Here is a 17,766-nt window from a genome sequence, read left to right on the forward strand (position 1 = left end):
ACTTTTCTTTGGCTAGATGGCTTTCTCTAGACCTTGTTTATGTCTGCTCATGTGATGGAATAATTTAGTTGAAATGAGTATGAGTATGAAGAAAAAAAGCTTTTGTTTCCTTTTTAATTCACTTGAGCTTGATTGTCTTAATCTTGATTCTTATGAGCATGAATGAGATAAGAATGGATTCCTTAAGCTATGTTACAGTATGCATTTGTTTTATATAGTGCAGGGTGCCTTGGGTTGGCTTGTGCTCGCTTGCTACTCTTTTTTCTTTATTCCAAAAGTATTTTATAGACTCCTAACTAGCTTCACTGAGATCACTGTTAATTGTGGAGAGGGCAAGAGATAAAACAAACAAACAAACAAACAAACAATAAAAAGGTTCTAGTCATGAGCCCTCTGAATAGAAACTGTGCTGAGCTTAGACAACGCAGCTATATCTTTTTTGGAAAGTCTTTGCTGTTTTGATTTGGAATTTCACTGTGTATGTGGTGACCTCCTCAGTTGCATATCATGTGCATTTTGCTCTAAGAGACTAGTCAGATGTGTATTAATTTTGGCTGAAGCTCAGTTATGATAGGTGCCTGAACCCATAAAGCAGAAATATTCATTTTGGTCCTAAATCCAGAAGCCTCTTAGGTTAAGGGTGGTGTCAACCTGACTTGAATTTCATGGCTGGCCTCAACTTTTATAATTGGTGAATTGAAACCTCAGATCTGAATCATTACCCTAACCTTGAAAAGTTGGATCTGAACTTCATGGCTCGGTTTCACTTCCCCTTGGGAGTTGCTGCCATCATTAATATTAATTTGTGAAGCTTCTTGTGCTTTCCACTTCCTTGAGTCTATGAAGTTTGCTGGATCTTGTCCTGCATCTTCACTGCCAAAGGACAGTTCACACCCTTCTGTACCTCCTGTAATTGTGTAATTAGGTAACATTTCTTCGGGGCCTTAGATACTCTGGCCTGTTAGCATAGATGTTTTCTCCACCCAACACTGCAAGTCTTAAAAGTGCAGGAAGCTAGAGACAATGTAATTGCATGAAACTTGACCTTGAGTGCTGAAGGTTTTAATAAATTATCTAGGAATAAGCCTTTTCTTTCCCTTACACGTTGCTTATTTGAAGTAATAATTATTCTCTTTGCATAGAAGGAAAACCAGTTCCCAGGAATTGGTGTAACCAGTTATACCCAGACGAACAAGTTTCCCAATGGGAAATGAGATGGGAATGTGCCTTTGCACATTCACTGCGGGGTCACCGTGGTGTGGCCAAATGAGTGCTGGGCTCTGCGGCGAGCCGGGTGACCTCTGGTCTGTGGGGTGAGCATGGCTTGGGAGGGTATGTCGTGTTTGGGAAGTGTGCCTGCTTCCCCAGAACCTTTGCCCAGTCTTGCGCATACACTTGGTGTCAGAGAAAGAAAAACCCATTCTCTTGTGGCATGGCAATGCTCTGCCAATTGCGCTGTTGGGCCTGCTTTAATGATCATTTTCTGCATATCCTAAATAAGACCCCACTCCAGATGGGATGCCGCAGCTGTAACTTGATCAGCGAACTGGGCTGTCGTTCAGAAGCTGTCTGTTCTTTGCGCTCCAGATTGCTTACGAGGTGGGATTGCAGCTGGGACCCTCGGGGCTGGTGACAGGGAGCTCGCCAGAAAGCTTCTCTGGCCCAGTTCATGGAAATGCTAGATGGAGTTTGGGGCTGTCTGGACTTGAGGAAAGCTAGAGCCGTTATCAAGTGGTAATAATAATCTGATACTCTTTGCAAGCAGCCTGCGGGGTTTGAGTACCAAGTTCTCCTGAACACAAGCAGAAGCCTGTTCGTCGGCATCCCAGGCAGCTCTGACCATCTCAGTAGTAGTCCTTAAGGTGTATGGAATCTGTCTTGAGCAAAGAGCCTCTGGCTGTTATAGACACACCTAATAACAACTTGATTATGTGAATAACTAGGAAATTTGGAGAAACCAAGGTAATAAGTGTGACTCAATCTGAAAATTGTTTCTGCAGTCAGGTGTTAGGGGCAGTTAGGATGATTTGAGATAGCTTCCTTAGCTCTTGTTCTTACAAAAAAGCCTCTGACCACAAGGAAAGTTTAACTTAAAAATACTATTTTTGAGTTTTGGCAGCTGTTTGCTGGCTTTACATATGTGCTTTTCAGCTGAAAAACTTCTGTAGAAATTTTTCCTTAATTAAAAAAATTTGAACTGAAAGTGAAGCTCCCCTTTGTTGGTATTTCGACATGTGTTTCTTAAAGGCCCAGAATATCTGGGAAACTTCTTTTTTCCTGTTGACTCTCTCTGTCTCCAATGATTTTTATCTGCGATGCTCCCATGATGTCAGCGGTTTCACTAGCAGTAGCTCACCATTGCCACAAACAAGAAACATAGACCCTTGGATGCCCCCTCTTAACAATCAACCACTGTGATTCCTATCCTAACATCTCCTTGGTTTGCAGGACCTCCATGCAGTCACAGTCATCCTATGGCTCCAACTCTCCACCGCTCAGCAAAATGAACAGCATGAACAAGCTGCCCTCGGTCAGCCAGCTAATTAACCCCCAGCAGCGCAATGCCCTGACCCCAACCACCATCCCTGACGGCATGGGAACCAACAGTAAGAAACCCTCACTCCTTCTTCTCCTGCTCTGTGTGCACCACACTAATCTAGGGAAGGAGACTTGGCATTCCTAAGCGGCTAGTGTTAGCCTGGGGATCCTAGAGCACAGCCAAATACTGCTTGCTGCTGTGCCACAAGGCGAGTCACCTGCTTTCTCCAAGCTTCAGCATCCTTCTCTGAGCCTCACAGGGGTGCACAGAGCTACTTCTCACTTCAGATCTGTCTGGCTGCATTGTCTTCCAAGACTTGTTGTTTCTTCCTTTCCCAGCAGAGGAGATGCAAACCTTGGCAAACTGTTTTCCCCTAAGTTCAATTAAGACCCTTCTCAGTTACGAAGGAAATAGCTGCTTTTCACAGCTCTGTAACCTGCTTTCTCCTGGCTGCTTAAGAGTGTCCAACAGCCCTGTAAATCCAGGATGACAGACATGGTTCTGGGGGCTGAGTTTTGTTATGTGTATATATTTATATATATTTTTTTTTCTAAATTTCAAAAGCACTGGGCTCTTGCCCACACCTGTTGCTGATCCCCTTTAGGTGCTCGTGGTGTCTCTGAAAACAAAGCTGTTTGGCTTCCGTATTGGGTTACTCCGCTGGCTCTGTCCCACTCCTCTCCTGCAGCAGAGAAAGCTGAGACGCCTACGGCTTCCTTAGGTTTCTACCAAGCCTGTTTGTAAGGGACAGTGACGCGGTGGCGGCGAAGCTGCTGACAGTTGCTCTGGCGAGGGAAGAGCACCTGAAGGACCGTCTGTCATCTGATCCTTGTGTGGTCATTGTGGCCCTGCCTGAAGCTCCCCGTCAGCTTGCTCTGTGTGGGGCTTTGCAGGCGATCTTAGGCTGCTTTGGCTGTGGGTGCTGTCCCTCGGTGCCATGCTGGGGGCGAAGTGGTGGTCCAGGGATGCCTGGGTAACAATGTGCTCCTCCTTCTTCTCTCCTCCAGTTCCCATGATGGGCACCCATATGGCCATGACCGGCGACATGAATGGCCTCAGCCCCACGCAGGCGCTGCCTCCTCCCCTCTCCATGCCTTCAACGTCCCACTGCACCCCCCCTCCTCCGTACCCCACAGACTGCAGCATCGTCAGGTGAGCGGGATCAGGCTGCCTGGCACACGTTTCCCACCCACAGGGAGCCGAGGCCTCATATCAGGAGCCTTGAAGGGTCTTGCTGGGTCTCTTGCCCTGTTCTCCTGGAGCAATGGATCCCAGTGAGTCTTGGCAGTCCTGGGGCTGGCACCCTCTGGGCACCAAGCCTCAAACGCCCACCTCTGAGCAGCTGAGAGAAACAGGGACATTAGGACTGCAGGAAAGTTGAGGGACACAGCATATGTTGGACTGGTGGAACTAAAGGCACCAGGCAGACTTGTAAACTGTTGTTTTGGTTTTTTTCCCTTTGGCCATTCAACAAGCCATGGCTGGGCTCAGAAGCCCCTCTGCCCTTCCATGAGGTCACACAGTTTGAAAGATGCTGACCATGAGGAGGAATCCTTTACACGTAGGGAGAAATGTGCTGATTTTTAAGTACTTTGTGTGATGTGTCTGAGCCCCAGACCCAGCCCCTTGCTGAAGCCCTCTATCCGTGCAGGCTGCCATGGGGTCAGCCACCTTCTGGGTGCAGTGACCTGGCAGGATGGTCCCTGGGAGCCTTCCTGCCCCAAGATCCAGGCCGTGCAGCACTGGCTGTTGACCAAGGCAAGGTGCTACCATAAGGGTTGTCTGCTAGGTGCTGAGCTGAAGGACTCCCTGATCTGTTTGATGTGGCAGCAATGTGACTTGCTGGCCTGGAATGTCTTGGAGAAGGTCAAGCCAAGGGTGAAAAAGCTTTGTCTCCTGTTGCTGCAAGTTGGCTGAGTGTTTGGTTTTCCTGTGGTTTGGGCTGTTGCAGCCAGGGTGATCCTTTTTTCTCTCTCCTTCCTTCCTTCCTCCTCTGCAGCTTCTTAGCGAGGTTGGGCTGCTCATCCTGTGTGGATTATTTCACGACCCAGGGGCTGACCACCATCTATCAGATTGAGCATTACTCCATGGATGTAAGTAACTCCTCACTGTTTCCTTCATTTGCACTCTTGGCCCTGCTTTAGGAATGGGTCAGAAATCCAGGCTCAGTATATTTTTATATGATTAGTTTTATTTAAGGCTGTTGTACATGGGGAAGACTTACTGTGAGATGAAGAGAGGCTGGACTCAGGGCCAGAGTTGTAACAGCTTTGCCTGGCACAGAGGAAAAGTGTCTCCCCCTCCCCACTACTCTCTGTTTTAGCCCCCTAAATGGCCCCAGCCCACATGCCTGTTAATTCTGCAAGGCTTGGTTTCAGTTTACACAGCTCTGAAACACCTCACTTGCCTGCAGACGAGTAGGCTGTCCAGAAATGGTCTGCATTTTTTCCCCTCCCTGCTTCTGTTTTCTGGCCTTACCTTAACAATCTTCCCTTGCCACTGGCATCTCAGCCCTGGTGTGGTTTTGTTTTTCTTTTTCTTTTTTTTTTCTTTTCTTTTTTTTCCTCTTGCATGGCTTTTGCTACAGGGTTGCTGCTTCCTCTCCTGTGCCATTGCTCTCTTCAGAGCTGGCTGTCCCATATTTTTTGCCCTGAGATTCTGCAAAGCTGTGGTGTCTCTGCTTCCCAGCATGGGCTGCCTTCCTGCTGCTGCTTCTCTAATTAGAAAAGCTGACCCAAATTAACCAAGGCTGGTTGCTATTTTCTTCAGAAGCTGATATCATATTTCCCAGAGTTTAGGTAATGCTACCCTCAGGTACTGCACCAGAGATGATGAGGTCTCAAAGTCCAAGTTTTCCAAGGTTATATGTCTGTCCTTAAATTTTGATTATGTTCAAGTAATTAAGGCAACTCCTGTAGAGTCAGACTCTACACTGGAGCTCAGGCTTGAATTCTAAAATCCTTTTGCAGGCTTTGAAATAAACACAGAAGTTTTTGAAGTCATTGAATTTCTGCAGCCCAGCATCCCCCACCATAGACAACCAGCAGCTCTCCCTCAGGTTGTCTTGAAGGCCTTGCAGTCCAGTTAAACATCTAGCTTTAGGTCACCATATCTTATGCATGAATGCGTGCTTTGTGTCACTTCAAAACAGACCTTGTGTCATTAGTCCTTGCTGCCTCATGGCTACATGTGCTTGTTTGGCAGTGAACCACCACCTTCAGGATTAGTCTTCTACAGTGCATCCTGGCCACCTGGATTTTAGCAATTTTGTTGGTTAATAGGCATTTGCAGAGTGGCCCAGAGGCTACTTCTAATCCTGGAGCCCAGCCTGCTCAGGGATTGCCCTGTTAAGACCTCTACCTTACCTTGCAGGATCTGGTGAGCCTCAAGATCCCGGAGCAGTTCCGCCATGCCATCTGGAAGGGTATCCTGGACCACCGGCAGCTCCATGACTTCTCCTCCCCTCCCCACCTCCTGCGCACCCCCAGCGGCGCCTCCACCGTCAGCGTGGGCTCCAGCGAGACCCGGGGGGAGCGGGTCATCGACGCGGTCCGCTTCACGCTCCGGCAGACCATTTCATTCCCGCCCCGCGATGAGTGGAACGACTTCAACTTTGACATGGATGCCCGGCGCAACAAACAGCAACGCATCAAGGAGGAAGGGGAGTGAGACACGCAGACCGCCCCCTCCACCCCGCCTCGGCCACAAACTGCTTAGCCCTTCGTTTGTCTTCCTTTCCATTTGGTACCGCACTCCTGGACGAAGGGTGGGAGGGAGCCTTCTTGCTCACTCATGCTAGTTATGCTCTTGATGCTGTCTAGGTCATGTTCCTGGGCTGCGACCTCCACCCCGGCTCTCACGAGGGGAAGAGCTGAGCGAAGGGGGAAGGCGGGTGGTTTTTCCTTGAAAGCCATTGACCATCTTGAGAAGGCATCGTTCTTGTTTCATGTTTTCCTTTGGGGAGAGGGCTTCTTTTCTTGACTTTTGAATCCTCATACACCTCATGGGTGTCCTGACCTGCAAACTTGCCTCATCCAGTGATCCTGCTTTTCAAAGCGGGAAGGTTAAAATGAATTTTTAAAAGCTGAAACAAACAAAAAAATGCAACAACTCTAAAACTGAATGCAAAAACCCTCAAGCCACCACACCCAGAACTGGCAGTTCCTCCGAAAAATAAATGGGAATTGGTCTGCTGAACGTTGCACTTAAACAGCCTCTTCCCACGGAGCTAAGCACTCTGTTCATGTGTAATATTCTCAGTGGAGACAGCACATGCACTTTGCTGGGCAGGCCAGTGCTTATGGCCACCACTTTGTCCTTTTCCCTCGCCTTCTTTTGGAAAAACAAACAAACCCACACCTGCTGTCTCTTCTCTTTTTGAATTTACATTCATGTGTATGTCCTGGTTTGCTTGTTTCAGGATATAAACACAAATATAACAGTCACTCTTTACTTCTGTCCCCCACCCAAACTTTAGTTGTTCTGTACTACTACTGACATTTAAGTGAGCGAATTAGGCTTTGCCGCATACACAGCCTGGTTAGTTTAGCATAAGGATTTGCCTGCCTAGCCTCTAGTTGAACACAGGACCAGCTGAGAGCTGCACACTGATTTGTAGGGCTTCAGCTATCCTAAACCCAGACAATCTTTTATTTAGACTATGCTAGATTGGTTTCCTGCCAAGTAAGGTAGAGCCATCTTTAGATATCTCTGTCATAGGCTGGAGCCTGTCGTGGTTTGTTGCTGGTGACTATAGACTAAGAGATGGGCAACTAGAAGTGGAGAGCAAAAAAAGCAATTTCCAACTGCCTTTGAAAAAGGACCAGTTCCTGGTAATATGAGTGTTGCTACTGCAAGGAGTCATGTTTACACGAGAAATTGATTTTTCTCTTCTTTTTCTTTATTGGTTCTACAGCAGCTGTGCTCTGAGGCATTTTCTGACTGCCAGTGATCCTGTGGACCAGTAACCTGACAAAGTGTGTTTTCACATTTATATTGGCCAAGGTAGTGAGACTCTTAACGTATACAAAACAAACGTAAACTGAGGAGCTCGGCTCAGCACAGCTGCTTTCAAGCGGGCTTGCTGTTTTTAACAGCCTGATTTCTTTTGGTTGGGGAAAGATGATAAAAGCAGCTTGAATGAGTTGTCATCCTACCTTGCTACAACCAAATAATCTCGTTTCAGTGCAGTGGCTGTTTTCTGGTCCCTGCTGTGTGCCAGATGTTTCATTGAAGTCGAGTATTGTTGTTAGCATCCTCCTCCGTCTGTTGTGCCAGGTCTGTGTTGCATTCAAATACTGCCTTTTGGTGACTATGCAAGCCTATTTTGGATAGCTCTAAATGGTAAGGCAAGATGGTTACCCTGTAAACTGTGTATATACATACTTTTTTTGTATTTGTAATTTTTGTTTCCTACACCATAACGTGCCGATTTTTATTCCTTCTGGGGCTACCGGGTCTGACAGAACCACGATAAAATGTTGTTTTTTTGTTTTTGTTTTTTTATTATTATTTTTATGCAGAATGCTTACAATATACATTGTAACAAATGACTCATCGCTGGACAAATACATTTGTATTTTTCATACTGAGATTCCTGTGTTACTTTGCAGTTGAGAGGGGAGGGAGCAGGTACTGAAAGCCTGTTTTATAATTTTATTTTGTAACACTTCAAAGAGCAGTGTCCTAGATTTCAAAGTATTTAACATGCTCAGTGTGGAAAACTTACTATGTCTTTTTCTTTTCTTATATGCAATGAAAGAAGTGAGTCATCCTGCTCGTCTCTATGCAAGAATTAACTCAGTGGGGCAGTGTTAGTGCGGGGAAAGTGATAGTGCCGGTACTTTGCAAATTCCTGGAGGTGAATTAGGTTGTGCCTTTCCCACCCCCAAGGTTTTGCATCTCCATTGTGTAATCCTTCTGAGCTGCTTCAGTATTGTACAAATATTGATGTAAAAATACTGTCATTTTAGGGACTAGGAAGCTTGTGACTAGAAAGGTTAATGCTGTGTCCAGAGTTTGGGTGCAAGAACTTCTGTATCTGCTTTTCAACATACCGATAAGAATGGAGCTTTTCTGCTGCATCACTAATGAATAAAATATGTGCTGTGAAAACCTTTTTTCGACTGTATACCACTTTGGAGCCCACCTCTGTATAACTGGAATCTTCAACTGAGTTTGAACTGCTGTAGCTTTTACCCTCCCCTGTAGAGCTGTGATTTGTTTGTTTGTTTGTTTTGTTTTGATACGTCAAAGCATATGGGTTAATTGATCTGAGAATCTGCCAATGCTTGTAGCAATGACAGTGTTGCCTTCACCAAGACCAGTGTGTGTTTTGGAACACCTTGTTGTTGAAGTGGATGAAAATAAAAGCCAAACTGAAAATGACACAGAGTTTGTGAAGAGTTTCTTTTCTTGCTTGTACGCCTTCTTGGAAATGAGCAGGAGTCTCTTTGCTGCTGTTTCCTCCTCTTTAGCAGCTGGGGCTTAGCATCACCTTTGCCCATGTGTGCAGCTTTCTCATCGCCACACCATCCATGTCACAAGGGTATATTATAAGGTGCCACCACACATCCACCTCCCTTCTTCCCCATCTACATCCATCTCCCTGGCAGATTCAATGGGTCAGCTGCTGTAAAGCCTCTTTTTGAACTGTGAAGTCTTCTGGCCTTTGCATTGTTTGCATGGCTTTTTTTTTTTGCCCTTTCATCATGTTTCTTTATCCTGTTTCTGAGCCAGGCACTGGGAAGTGGCAATTCTTCCAAGGGTTTGAAAGAACAGCAGGTCAGAGCCAGTGGGGTGGCTTTACGAAAGTGATGGAGTAGCCTCCATCAGCCACGACCTTCAGTCTGTCCATGGGCCACCACATTAACAGCCCAGCTCCATCAGTGTTTTCTGTATGGGACCCCATGTCTCTCCCTCTCTTACAGTTTTCCAGGGTTATGGTTGGGGAGGGGGCTCAGGAAGGGGGGAGAGTCTGAAAAATAACAAAGATCTTAAAAGAGGAAAAGGCTTCCCTTGGGAGTTAGTTTTACATTTACTATTAGGGTGGGGAATGGCTGCCTGGTTTCTTTGGTTCTGGTCACTGTTTCTTTTCCTTTTTGCTGAAGGATTGGAGAAGCAGTTGTCTCTGGTTATCAAGAGGCATCAGTTCCTGTGGTTCCACTTTGACAGCCAGGGATTACGTGAATGTGATGTTAAAAAGCACGTTGTCCTCAAAGAGGGAAGTGCTACTATAACAACTGCAAGAACTCACTGTTTCAGCTGATGGACCCTTTCCTTGCATGTAGATGAGCAAATTGGATCAGGTAAAAAAGAATTTCAGTTTCAATTAACCAGGTAGGCTTGATATGCATTTGCTGATGGTTGCAATTGCTCTCTGCTGTGGTACTCTGCTGAATTAGGAACTTCTGTATTGCTTATGTTGCAGCAAGGATTTCAGTGCTGAGGAATCCCAGCACCCTTGCCCTCCACCCGTACCCACTGGAATTTTGTCTTTGGATATTAGGATGCTTCGTATGCAGGCATGAAGTTTTCAGGGCAAGGATCCATCACAAGCTTCCAACTATGTTTTGCAAGCCTGGGTGGACCTCTGAAGACATGCATGCCCTTCTGTGCTGTTTTCTAAGTGTGCTGAAGCTAGCAGTCCCCTGGAATGAAACTTATCCGGACACAGCAAAACTTGGCAAACGTCCGAGTGGAGCCTATGAAGGGTGTCTTGCTCATCACGTTCTTCCTGCCCTGTGTGGCTTAGCAGAAACCCCTACCTTCCTGATGGCAAAGCAGTTGTCTGCACTGCTGTGGGAGGACTGCGGGACCTGGCCTCCCAGTCTGCCTCTTTGCACATTGTTTCTCAGTGGGAAAACCATGTGGGCAGCCAAGCCCTAGCACCAAGCAGGAGGCTGGGCTCTTTGGCCTTTTGATTTCTTTATGTTTAAAATGTGTAGTTTATATCAACTGTTGTGTGAAGGTTAGCGAGGAGCTATGCCAGGCCAGTGCTTCAGCCCTGCAAAACTCCCCTGAACGGTCTGCTCTCCCATCTTGCTTGCTGAAGATTAAAGAGACAAAATTTTACTCAAAGGTATATGGCAGCAGCCATTCACTACAGCTTTGCCCTCCTGATCTGGGCCCCTTTTCCTTACACAGCTATCCTCTCCTAACTATATACCACCCCTTCAGCACAAGGCCTTAACATCAGTGCTGTGGAACAAGGTGGTTTTGGTTTTGTGTGTGTGTGTATTTCTATTAATAGGTGCCTTTCATTTGGTAGAAGAATCGGAGTCCTTCTGCAGCCCTTTCCATCAGCCTGTGGATGTTGTAGGAATGTCCATCGCAGCCATGCCCTGCTGCTGGGTGAGTGTGGCTGTGTGCTTCCCTGGCTCAAACTGGTCAAAGTCCTATTTTAGGGCTGAAGGGAGGGATCAGTTAGTTCTGTTAAAATGCTTTGGCTTCCTTGTAAACACTCCTACAGTGTCACATGTTTTGTTTCTAGGAAACATCAGCTCTGCCTTCATGAAGCAAGTCAGATGCCTGGGACCACTGGTGAGTAAAGGCAAGGCTATATGAGAGTCATAGATGTACCATACCTTGCAATGCTCCCACACCAACATTAGGCACAGGCTTGTGGGCAACTGTATTAAAACTTGGATAACTTTAAGATTGTTTGGTGAGGGTCTCCATGCACCATTTCTCTGATTTTTGTCACTGCTGTTGCAGTGCACTGTCCTTTGCATGCAGTGATAATGTGAGCACAGCAGTCAGTGGCTTTTTTGGCTGTGCCACTTCCCCCGAATGATGAGGATACATGCTCCAACAGGACGTGGGTGCCCTTTGTCATGCTCAGCAATTACTCACAGGCAGCTGGGCTGATACCAAACATTACAGCATGCAAGGGAGGTGCTTACACTGTCTCTCCCAACTGCCTGGGGTAGGAGATTAGGCTCCCTGCATCATCAGTGGCAAGAAAGTCCCTGGGGAGCTCTTCAGAGCATATTAGCTTCCCACTCTGAATCATGCCCTGGAAGATGTGCTCTCATTATTGCTTTCATCAAGGCCAAGGGAAGTTTATTAATGTTAAGCAGGACAGCTCTGACCGTGCAATCAGTTTTGTAGAGATCCTATGGCTCGTGGCTGCACTGCGAGGGACACACTCCAGGCACAGCCGTGTGTGATCCAGCAGCAAGTATCTGGCTGCAGGGCTCTGTGTGCAGCAAAGGAACAGGTGCAGGGTCCGAAGAGAAAAGGGGAAAAACTGAAACAAAAAAAAATCGGCAGACCTAGGGAAGAGATGGTGCTTTTCCTCAACTGCCAACATTCTCAAAATGAGTGTTCAGCAGAAGATTAAAAAAAAAAATAAAAAAAATGAGGCAACAAGAGATCTGACTGCACTGAAGCCAGGACGCTTCAGAGTACATTATTTCCCACCCTCGTTGGTTCCTCTGGCAAGGGGATTTGTAATAAAAAAGAAATACGTATGAAAACAAGGAGGGCAGCGGTGAAGCGGTGATGCTCCGCCGAGCCGGGCGGAGCGGCCGCGCTGCCCGGGGAGCCGCTGCCCTCTAGCGGGACCCGCTGGGGCCGGCCGGGCATCGGGGGCCGCTCGCCACCGGCAGCGGGAAACAGGGGAGCAGGGACTTGCTGCAGCCCCGGGGGCTGGGGCGGATGAAGGCTCACGGTGTCAACTCTTCTCCTGCTTCCGTCGTGGTTCCCTGCTCCCCACCACAGGTGGGTGCAACCCGAATTACTGAGCCTGTGTGTACCACTCGTGCCCCTGCCCCCCAATGGCTCCTGTGCTCAGAGCATGGGCATGAGTTTTATAAAACTGCTTTTTTCAACACCTTTTGCCTTGCATCCCATATGCAAGAGCTGCAGTAGCAAGTCGTTTGTTTATTTTGCATGGGTGGAATAAGCAAGTGACCTATTGTTGTTTCAGAGCAACTTTTACTGTAGCTGCCTTTTGGGAAAGCTGCTGCTCCTCTACCCTTTGCTGTGCACCCAGGGAATCCCCAGTGTTGTGCCCATGGCAACCAACACCAGCATAAATGAGAAATTCAGAAGATGAAGACTGAAAATCACCACCTGCTAAACAAGGAGAGGCAACTGCTCTCATCCCAGGCAGCACTTACATGTAAAAAGCCTGAAGCTGTGCCCTCAGTTGCTGAACCTCTGTCCAGGGATGTTTTCAGAGCCAGAGCTGACCCACTCCAGGAGGCTGGTTGGAGGCGCATTGTCGGTAAGCAACCCTGCATGGTTACTCCATGCTGCAACACCCTGCAGCCACAGCCAGTGTGCAGCAGCACCCTGGGCTCCCAGCACCATGCACGCCCTACCTGAGGGCATGAGAGGTGCTCCACCTTCCCTCCACACACACACACACACACACACAAAACTTTGGCTGCAAAAGCCATCCCTGCCAAAGCGATACACATCTCTTCTTCCAGCTGAGAAAATATCACCAGGTATTTTGCAGGGAGTACATGCTGTAGCCAGGAACTCCCACAGCAGCACCTGGCTGGAGCACCGGCAGCCGGCTCTGGGCTCCCACGCCGCCACAGCAGCCAGCTCAGCCAGTCTGGGTGGGGAGCCCGGCACCCCGCCAGGACCGACCCGCCTGCGGCACCCAGCACCCCACTGTGCACCTGTGTGGCTCCGCAGGGTGCTGCACGCAAGGGGAGATCTCCCCTGGGGCTCCCCACAGGCTGTTGGCTCTGGCTTGGTTTGCTGCTGCATGTTGTAAAAACTCGCCCTGCTCGTTTGGCCCACAAGCAGTTCTGCCCCAGGGGAGGCCAAATGTGAGAGCAGCCCCCAGCACTGGGCAGGCACCCACCATGGTTCAGGGATGTGCCATGGAGAGAGGTTGCAGCTCCAAAGGAGAAGCTGGAGAGGACGACACCCACCTTGACTGACAGGTGGGGTGGATGCCGTGCTGGCAGCCATTGGCAATGCCTGTGCAGGATCTGTCACCAGGGCCATGTTCTGCCCATGCAGGCTCTCTGCTTGGCAGCGAGGTGCCCCCATTGCTCACCCCTACCCTGACCTCCAGGTCCCAGCCCAGCTTTCTCAGCTGAGGTGGCCTTCAAGGAGACCTGTGGGAAGAGTGCCCAAACCACTCGTTTGCACACAAAGGTGTGAGCTGGATGGCCAGTTCTCAAGTGTGGACAAGTGTTTGTCATGTGTTTCTTTTCAGTCTGAGCATTTTCAAGCACTTTCCTTTGCCATCTCCAGCCTTTACCTGCACTTTTCTTCCCAACATCAGCAGCTGCAACATGAAGCTGGGCAGGAACAGGTCTGAAAGGGAAAATGTTGGTTCCTTGCAAAAGATTTTTCAGCTGTCCTGGGGCAGTGAACTCTGGCAAGGTGTTTTGCAGTTTTCTAGGAGTGCTTCTGGTTTCCTTAAGTTTTCCCTGAGCTTCCTAGACTGTATCCCTGGGAATATACAGCTTCTTTCTATTTTCTTCTTGAGGTTTTTTTTCTTTGTTGGCTGGTTTGGTGTGTTTTGTTTTGTTTGTTTGTTTTTAGTTTTGTTTTGCTTTCTCAGTCTCCTCTGTGAGCCTCTGATTAATTCAGCTTATGATTCCTTGGAAATCTCCTCTAGAGACAATGCTGAAGATTTCTACACATGTGATCTATCTTCTTCTTGGCTGTGTAGCACTCGGAGCTGGAATTGGGTAAGAAATGTTACAACAGATCCTAGTACTCTGTAGCAGGGATGTTAGGAAACAAAATATTGCACAGTGCTGTGTGAAAAACTCTTTGATTAATTGAAGGCCTGGGTGGCTACGCAGTTGCATCAAATTATCCATGCGCCATGGCGAAATGTGAGATAAATGCATCGATTTCTTAGTCCAAGGACACGGTCAAACAGCCAGTGCTGAACCTGGAGAGAGCTGCCAACCTGAACGTGAACACAGGTAGTTTCATGGAAGTGTTTTTTATAGAAACAAAAGCTGATGGGTCACCTCCAGCACAAGGTGCCTACAAGGTGCTACAATACCCATGTATCTGAAGCCCAGCCCCAGTCCAGCACCCTTTCCCCAGGGCAGTATTTGGCCCTCTGAAGGCCAATGCAGAGCTCCTGTGTGCTGAGCAAACACCGAGCCCTGAGCACAGGTGTGTGTCAGCTGGTCCCTTCTCTTCTGGCATTTAGGCTCTGGCCTGAGCCCCAACCCTACAACATCCTTTGAAAGCCCTGAGCAGCGTTTCTGTCTTATAGAGGAGCAGCCTGGGGTGGTGCCTGCCTCTGAGAGTGATAGCTGGAGGACACAGACTTTGCTCTTTGCTCTCCCTGTAGAAGTTTTCTTCTAGCTTTAAGTGCTATGGGTAGCAACACAGTTACTTCTATTATAGTTTATAATCTAGCTTTAATTTCTGCTTAATTAGTGACTTGAACACAAGGAAGGAGTGTTTAGGAGCTATCAGCGGGCAGGGAGGTTAAAGGCTCATGGTAAAGACACATGCAACAAAACCACACACAAACTTAATTTGCACAACTCTAACAGGAGTGACTCAACTTGCCCCAAAGAAGGGATGGCTGAACGTGTTCCACCTGGCCCTGAACCTTATCATTTCACCCAAGGGTAAAATATTAGCAAGGAGGCATTAAGGCGAGTACATTATTGCCAGGCCATGGGCAGCAGCTGTCTCAGATTATTTCAGCCTTGCCTTGCAGGTGAGGAAATTGGACATGACTGAGAGCCCTGGCAGGGATGCCAGCAGCCACTGAAGATGGGCAGGTCAGGAGGTGAAGGCAGAGGCACTCCGTGTCCCACACAGGCTGTGACCAGCTGCTGTCTGGAGAGATCTGAGGGGCAGAGAGAGCAGGCTGAAATTTATATATATATATATATACATATATTTTTTTTTTTTTTTAAATTATTATTATTTTTCTGTTCTTTTTGTAGGAGTGTCCCCATGGTCAGGAAGCAGCACAGAGTTACTGTAGCATTTCATGGGAGATGAAGCCCAGCCAGACAGTCTGGCTGGGAAGACATGAAACACAAACAGCAGTGCTTGACTCTTTTTCACATCATCAAGAGGAGCAGAGTAGGGCCTTCCTTCTGCTCCATTTGATGTGAAGTGATGCTGGGCCCAAGGAGCATGCTGGTTAATCCTTGCATGCCTGGTTAACCCAGGGCATCTGGAACATTGCTGAGAATGCTTTCATCTGGTTGAGACAGCCAAATCAGTGACAGCCAGGCCAGTAAGGCTGCAGAAAAGGGTCCCCAAGACAAATATCTGTACTAATGCAGGCAAATTTCATAAGCTTGATTTTCTTCCCATTCATGCTGCTTTAGCTGATTGTGAGCACCCCCATTGCAAGTGAGAGAAGAGCAATGCTGACCAGGGTGGCTGGGCATGACAGGGAGCGAGAAGGTCTGGGTGATGCATGTATCGCTGTTTATATCAAGTGTGTCTGCAAGGCAGAGCTGCCTTCAGATTACCATGGCCCAGCAGCATGGTGAATAATGACTTGCAGAGCTGCTGAGTAAGGGGAAATCAAAGAGTCCTGTTGAGTTTTCCTAAAAACTAGAAGGTATTTAGGAGAAATCAGCGGCAGCTATGTCTGCCCTTGGGAAGAGTGGAAGTGCTGGCAGCGAGATGCAGTTTACACTTTGAAGGCAGCAGGGGAGAGCCCAAGGCAGTGTCGGAGGTGTGATGTGCAGCACTTGTGTCTCCCATGTGTGTGAAGCTCCGTGGTGTGCACAGCTTGGGCAAAGAGGTGCTGAGGGATGGCAGCTCTTCTGCAGAGCCTGGAGCATGAGCTACCGATCAGGATCTTCTGACCTGGAAATTTAGCTTCTAGGCTCATCACGAGAAGAGGTGTTTGTTATCTTTTGTCTGGTGGCGCCAGCGGTTGAGCAAGAGGAGCAGGAGGCCAGCTGCTGGCATCTGTATTCGTGCCATCCAGAGCTCCCACCTATTCCTGCTGGGTGGAGGACTTGCAGTCTTGGTAATGTTCCTGACATGGCATACCTCACCTTTTGTTTCAGTGCAATTAGTCTGAAAAGGGAGAAAGGATGTAATATCCTCCACCTCAAGGGGAACCACTAAAGATTCGTTACGCTCCCAGAGCAAATGTGATTTGTAGATTTGGCCTGATGCCCCCCAAGCAGTGATGCCAGCAGCTCCAGCCAGCACAATTGGTCCCTGCAGCTCTCGCAGTGGGCAGGCGTGCCAGCAGCTCTCAGCCACGCAGTCCCCGCGGTCAGGCTGCTTACGGGACACTGGCAGGGTGTGGGTTGTGACTGCTGGGTCAGTGCTGCAGCTCCTGGTGTAGATGTTCAAGCAAAGAGGGAGCAGCGTGCATGGTGCTGGCTGAGCAGGACAGGCTGTGTGTTCATCAGCCAGGCTTCCTCAGTGCCTGTGTTTGGTGGGAGTACATCTGCTTTCCCCCCAGTCTCTCAGGTGGCTCCAGAGGGGTGGGCAAGCCCAAGCTGCCAGGAATGTTTGATGACAGCACCATGGGCTTGTAGCTGGCAGTTTGCTGGGTGCAGGAGAGCATGACATATTGGTGTCCCATGGCTGAGCTTCTGGAAGATGCATGTCAACATCATTCTCTTCATAGCCATGACTGAGATGGGGAAAAAAAAAAACCCGGTCTTGCTTTGCTTTTAAAGGTTCTATAAGGGCCAGGTGAGTCACCTAGGGAAGCACAGGACACAACCAGACTTGGGAGAAAGTCCCTGTGTCCTTTGTCCTGTCCTCCAGAGTCGCCCTCGGGGCCATATTTCCATGTGGGGATGGTTATTCTGAAAGTATTTGCTCAGAGCACCTCAGGGTGTCAACTGCACATGGCTCAGGGCTTTCCCTGGGGACCTTTGGTGACAAACCCCTTCCCTGCAGCTGTATGAAATGAGGCCAGGCTACGAGGCCAGGATTTTCGGTGATCACCCCATGGTTGGTGAGGAGCTCATAGCCTGCCCCATCCTCTCCCAGTGCTGCAGGCTGCCCCTATTAAAGGCTTCATTTTTCCTTTGACCTGTTGGTCGAAGCAAGGAAGGATGGCTTTGCACTAGAGCTGTTTCCAGTGTGCTCAACTGGAGAGGGACATTTAAAAAATGCCGTGTGAAGTGGCTGAGGGCTTTCCCCACTCAGCCAGTGAGCCTGTCCCCCTGCACCCAGCTTCTCTGCTTGGAGGAGCTGGGCTGTGGCCCCGCTGCTGTAGGCAGGTAACTGTCACAGAGAAGATAGACATGAAACTACTCAGCTCCTTCTGCCTCACCCAGGGC

General features: G+C 48.4%; 1 protein-coding gene across 7 annotated transcripts in view; it reads left to right on the plus strand.

The window, feature by feature from the left end:
• The window catches only part of TP63 (tumor protein p63), a gene marked incomplete at both ends in the record, with an annotated part of 103,254 nt that extends 97,046 nt beyond the window's left edge, over positions 1-6,208 (plus strand). For all 7 annotated transcript variants that reach the window (XM_080349628.1, XM_080349629.1, XM_080349626.1 and 4 more), the window contains 4 exons: positions 2,449-2,606; positions 3,547-3,691; positions 4,539-4,632; positions 5,912-6,208. In XM_080349628.1, the coding sequence (XP_080205754.1) occupies positions 2,449-2,606; positions 3,547-3,691; positions 4,539-4,632; positions 5,912-6,208 (694 nt within the window). The remainder of the gene's footprint in view (positions 1-2,448; positions 2,607-3,546; positions 3,692-4,538; positions 4,633-5,911) is intronic.
• Between the last annotated feature and the right edge of the window lie 11,558 nt (positions 6,209-17,766).

The sequence above is a fragment of the Nesoenas mayeri genome, assembly GCF_963082525.1.
Source record: "Nesoenas mayeri genome assembly, chromosome: 9".
NCBI lineage: Eukaryota > Metazoa > Chordata > Aves > Columbiformes > Columbidae > Nesoenas > Nesoenas mayeri.